Raw genomic sequence first — 6000 nt, forward strand, 5'->3', positions numbered from 1 at the left:
AAAACTCAAATTATTGTGGTTGTTGCCCACAGCAAAGCCCAGGGTTCTCATTTGCATCTGCAGTTTTCATCACTGACACAATGTAATTCATGAAATAATGTGAAGTATAAATCATAGAAAGAAGTTTATATGATGTAAAATGGATTTAAATGCCTACTTACAGTTGCATGACTAGGTAGAAATGAGTAGGACTTTCATAGATGTCCTCTAGGGCTACGATGTTTTTGTGTTTTATCCTGAAATACAAAAAAAAACAAGGTAAACCATTGCAATAGTTCTGCAATTGCTCCAATGCATCCAGTGAAGTGATGCAGCTTAGCAAATGGATTGTCAGCTACACATAAGTAATATAATCTTACTCACTTTCTCAAAACTCTAATTTCATTTTCAAATGCAATGTCAAATGCACTGTTGTGGTTTTTCTGAACACACTTCAAAGCTACCATTTTGTCAGTTGCCCTCTCTTTTGCCAAATACACTTCTGAAAAGGCTCCTCTGCAAGAATGAAAGAAACACTTTATATTAAATGTGTGGATAACAAAGTAGTTAATAGTATTTGTATTATGCAGTTTGCATTCTTTGTACCACTGTGGGGCTGGAACTGTTTTCCATACTGTGCTCACTCAATAATAAGCACAATATGAAAATGTATTTGTTGATTTGCTAGAGCTATAGGACTGTGAGGTAATTTTTTGTCTTCACTGCATGGGCAGTTACATGCGAGAATATTGCCATCTGTTGTAGACCCTCCCCCCCACCCCATTTTTATTTCATTGATATCAAAGGGATGGAAATAAGGAAAGTTCCATAATGGGTGAATGATCTGCTATGCCAGATTACTGCCCATGTGGTGAAGATGAAAATTTATCCCTATTTGTCCATGTTTAATGCAGATCTTCAGAGTCTTTCTTTGGTTTTTGAAGAAATTGGCTAAAAGGAAAAAATCCTTGTGAAAAACCAAAGAAGAACAATTTGTGCTAAATTAGAAATTTATATTGAAATTAAGGTCAGCTCTGATCTTAACCATTCAGAAGCTTCATCAGAGCACATCCTGGAGAGATTATATAATAGACAGAACTGCAAATTGTCATTCTCACTGCTGATGGTTTACTTGAACAACATGTTTGTTTCTAAAAAGCAGCTTTGGTTGATGTCCAGTTACAAGGTTCTCCGGCCTGTCAGAGGTCCAGGAAACGCATTTTACAAATTTGAATTGTTTTATGAAAATTATTATTAGTGTGTCTCTCTTCCAAACGCCTATGAAAGATAACTTTAATAGGTGAGCAAATTGTTATTTGGAATACCCCATTAAGTAGCAGTGTTAATTGAACCAATTCTCCACAAAGTCTAATTCATTGATCATTCTCACTCTGTGTTTATCCTGAACTCTTTCCTGAAATTTGTATGAATCATAAATGAGAAAACATATAATTATTTTATAACAGTTCACGCGCAGTGGCATTGCTCCTGAGAAGTAAACAAAATGTAGTACATCTCCCTTTCAGTAAACATCTTTTTCCTTATCTCCACTTCCATTCTACTCCTCCAGTCCAGCATTCACACACTTTGTTGCCTCTGCCTCCAATTCATTCCCCATTTTTCACTGTTACAATTTTTGTATTAAAAAAAATTAAATAGTCATTTGTTGCTAAATAAATCTCTTAAGACCTGCTTGCTAACAGTTATGAATGTTGCTACTACAGTTTACTCAACAAATAATGCTTGTATTCTGAGTTAATTTGGTGAGCTCAATCGGACATTCATACTATTCTAGAAGGTGCAGCTCAGCTGTATGACCATGATGTAATGCGACATGTATAAGTCATCACACTGGTGCTCCTTGTTATTTGGAGACCACAATGAAAGGCTTACTTTAGTCTTATTCCAAGGTAGTCAGTGTATACGTGATGAGGCTATTAATGTAGGAGATTGGTATTATATTTGTTTAAAAGTAAATTCAGCACTAATGTTATAATTTATACAGACAGTACAGACTATGCCATGGAGACTAGGATTATTTTTCTTTATTCTTTAATGGGATATGGGCATCACTGGCAAGGTCAGCATTTGTTGTCCATCTCTAATTGCCCTTGAACTGAGTGGCTTGCTAGGCCATTTCAGAGTCAATCATATTGCTGTGGATCAGGAGTCACACATAGGCCAGACCAGGTAAGGATGGCAGATTTCCTTCCCTAAAGTGCATGAGTGAACCAGATGGGTTTTTACAACAATCAACAATGGTTTCATGGTAACCATTGCCAAGCTTTTAATTCCAGATTTATTAATTTAATTTAAATTCCAACAGCTGCTATGGTGGGATTTGAACCCATGTACCCAGAGCATTAATTCTGATAATGAACAAGACTCCTCCATGCTAAATAGTTATGCGGCCCCCAAGCAACTCTGTTTCTCTCTCCGCAGGTGCTGCTGGATTTTCCCAGTATTTTCTGTTTTTGTTTCAGATTTCCAGCATCTGCAGTATTTTGCTTTTACCCAGAGATTAGCCTGGGCTTCTAGGTTACTAGTCCACTGACATTACCACTACACCACTGTCTCCCCCCATATCAAAGAACAACTGAATGCACTGGATACAGCAAAGGTTATGAGCCCTGGAAATATCCTGGCTGAAATACTGAAGACGAAGACTGACGCAGCCACTAAACAAACCAGGCGGCCACCTAGAATGGCAAAATTTGGGGGATGGCAATAAACTGAATGAATTATTCATGAAACTGCAAAAGTAAACCAACAGGCTTCAGCAATGGGAAAGGTGTAGATCTACTGACATATACTGACATCAGCTACATATACTGACATGCATAATGGATTTCCATGTATTTACATGAAGACCTGTGCCCCAGAACTAGCCACTCCTCCAGCTTCCAACATAGATAGCCACCTGACAAAGTGGAAAATTGTCCTGGTATGTCCTGTGCACAAAAAGCAGGACAAATCCAAACCGGCCAATAAACACCTCATTGTGTTATTAACTAGAAGGAAAATATTATCTTGTCATTAATTTTAGGAAGATGTTAATTTGAGTACAAAACAGGATTGCTTTATTTGTAATTATCTGTAGATCATGATCGGACCTGGATTCAACTGCTCCAGTACAGTGCATGTCTTTCAAGGATGTATAGCTCCATTATACCGTGATACATATATGACATTCATACCAGTATGCAGTGTATATTACTCAAAAACAGTTCAGCTGTTATGTACCCCACACACACGCTCTGAAGAAGAGCCATACGGACTCAAAACGTTAACTCTGTCTTCCTCTCCACAGATGCTGTCAGGCCTGTTGAGTTTTTCCAGCATTTTTTGTTTTTGTTTCAGATTTCCAGCATCCGCAGTATTTTGCCTTTATATCAGCTGTTATGTACTTCTTCCCATTGTGTTTCCACATGCTCACAAGCAAAAAATACAGGAACATCAAAATAATGATGTGGTGTAAAAAACAAGTATATGAGAAAGGCCTGATATAGAGTACTTACTGATTCTCAACAAGGGCTCAAAGAAAATATACTATTGGAAAAGAAATGAAAATCTCAAAGATGGAAAAAGGGGTTTTCAATATTTAGATTTAAATGGAATTTGCTGTCTCTCACATAAGGATTGTACAGTCCCCACATATCCAAGAGGCCCAGACCTAAGTCAACAGACAACAGCTCCCAAACTACTCATTTACATTACAATATAATGTGTTTGCTGTAAAATGTTTAATGCATTCCTTCTATTTTTATCCTATGAATTTTCATTGTATGCAGAACCGACAGATAAATAATGAGACAAAAGTCTGAAGCAGTCCTTCTGTCACAGGATTAAATGAAAATATCTGACAGCCATACACAGCAGATTCAAGTTCAAGGACGAGAGTAAAGTGGTCAATGTGCTTCTGGGAGTAGTAATAAGCCTGCAATCTAATTAAGAGTTTCAGATTAATTCAAAAACAACATTTGAATAATTTTCAGCAGTCTGTTGAAGTTTCAAATTAAATTGCCGTCTACTAATTACTCCTGACAGACATAATTTCGAAAAAAAACATATATACCCGAGCTCTTTTAAAATCTGATTATTTTCTTTTGTCATTTCGCAACAGTCAAGGATGATTTCAGATACCTACTAATTCCAGATTAACAGTGACATTAAACAGGAGGATAAATGGCTACTGACATCTTTAATACAGGTTTATCAGGAAATAATCTGCAGCCAATTGCCATAAATTCCCTGCTCTCTGCGCTGATAACAGTTACTTTGAAGAGGTTCTATTATTGCAATAGCACCCAGAAAAGGTTAAGATCTTTAAGCTTGACATGCCAGAAAGAGGAGACTGAAAGCAGGATTTTGCTTAACCTTACCTCACTTTTTCAACATTGGGGTGATGCTACAGATCAAATAGAGCAGATCTTAGGGGATTGATTATAGCTGACAGGTGGCAAAGCTGAACAAGGCTGACACACAGAGCAGGGCATGTGCCTGCATGTGACTGTTCACACTAGATAGCACCAGACATGCGCAATGTGTATATTTTTAACAGATGAACATGTGCACAAATCAAATCCACAAAATCTAAACAATTATACACTGACTGATTGATCATTTAAAGGTGGAAAGTATTGAAAAGTGGCATATTCATTTTTAAAAGCAATAAGAATGAATTTGCCATTTGAAGGAGCAGTGTACCTTTCACGAGATGGGTTAACATTGGAATACCATCATATTGCCTACTTTATAACAAGAAAACATTTAAACAAAATTCATGGTAGCTCTGCACTCTAATTTATTATCTAATGAGTCCGAGCTTGGGGCACTCCAGCCTCGAGTGTCTGCCTCCTGAGGTCTGGCCATGTTTTTAAGCGCTCCTAGGTACATGAAACTGAATCTTAGGAAAGGATCGCTGATTGTCGTCTATGTTACATGACTCAGAGACATGGACAACCAACAAAGAGACTATTGATAAGCTGAATGCATTCAAGGTGTGGGCATATAGGACGGTGTTCCACAAATCCTGCACAGAGATAAAGATTAATGAGGAAGTGCTGGAAATGACGGGAGAAAAGAGGACATTAGTGCATAATATCAAAGAGGTAGACACAATATTTTGGTCACATCTTTCAAGCAGAGGTTGCCAGAAACAATTATTGAAAGGGAAGATAGCTGAAAAAAAAAGAAGGAAGCAGGGGGAAAAAGTGAATGATGGAAATAATGGACTGGATACAGATGGAGATTCATGGCAGTCAATCTTCTGTGAAGATGACACCAATGGGCAACCAACGAATGTCCAAGAAGCTACCTTTGGAGACTGTCACTGTTCCTGAGCTGTAGCCGGCACAGAGGAACTGGAGCAGCTAGACTGAGGGTGCAGTCCCCTAAATAAAGAAGAAAACGCCCCAAACACTTGGTGGGTCTCGCAGCTTCTACAGAGAGAGAGAAACCGAGTTAACCTTCCAGATGATGACTTTGCATCCGAGTCATCGACCTCGAGCTGAATCTTGTTTCTCTTTCTACTTGACCTCCTGCGTTCCCATTGTTATTTCAGATTAGTTAACTGTCCCAAACATGTTCCCAAATTCGCGAATCTACTTACGATCCCAGTAGTTCTATTAACTGGAAACTGTCCGTGATGTTGGTGGCCTGTTTCTTCCAGTGAATACACTCCTCCTTTCGGCCCATGGCTGCTGCAAATCCTCAAACTGGACACGTCCAGCGAAATAAAACGGGGAAGATATAAATTAAGACAAGAATTATCAGCGGGGGCACAAAGCCACGTGATATGAAACCTAAAAGATGCTTATCTGGTTGCACAACTGGTTCTGAATATTTAACATTAAAGAAAAACAACAAACGTTAAAACTTTTTTCTAATGTCTAAATAGCGATTAAGGCCAATTTCCTCGGGAAGCCCATTTCATTGCTGGTTCCTGCCTCAACTCCAGGAGACAGCAGGGTAAAAGCGCTAGGATAAATAGGTACTCACACCAAGGAGACTCCAGTCAGC

The 6000-nt window shown here is 38.4% G+C and overlaps 1 protein-coding gene across 1 annotated transcript in view; it reads right to left on the reverse strand.

Annotated features, from left to right (window-relative positions):
- Positions 1–5691, reverse strand: part of LOC144683497 (calcium/calmodulin-dependent protein kinase type 1B-like) — a 37215-nt gene extending 31524 nt beyond the window's left edge. Inside the window, exons 1-3 of the mRNA XM_078546557.1 lie at positions 5591–5691; positions 364–495; positions 162–236 (exon numbers count right to left, since the gene is read on the reverse strand). Coding sequence (XP_078402683.1) covers positions 162–236; positions 364–495; positions 5591–5676 — 293 coding nt within the window. The 5' untranslated portion in view covers positions 5677–5691. The remainder of the gene's footprint in view (positions 1–161; positions 237–363; positions 496–5590) is intronic.
- Between the last annotated feature and the right edge of the window lie 309 nt (positions 5692–6000).

This window comes from Cetorhinus maximus, chromosome 8, assembly GCF_964194155.1.
Source record: "Cetorhinus maximus chromosome 8, sCetMax3.hap1.1, whole genome shotgun sequence".
Classification (NCBI taxonomy): Eukaryota; Metazoa; Chordata; class Chondrichthyes; order Lamniformes; family Cetorhinidae; genus Cetorhinus; species Cetorhinus maximus.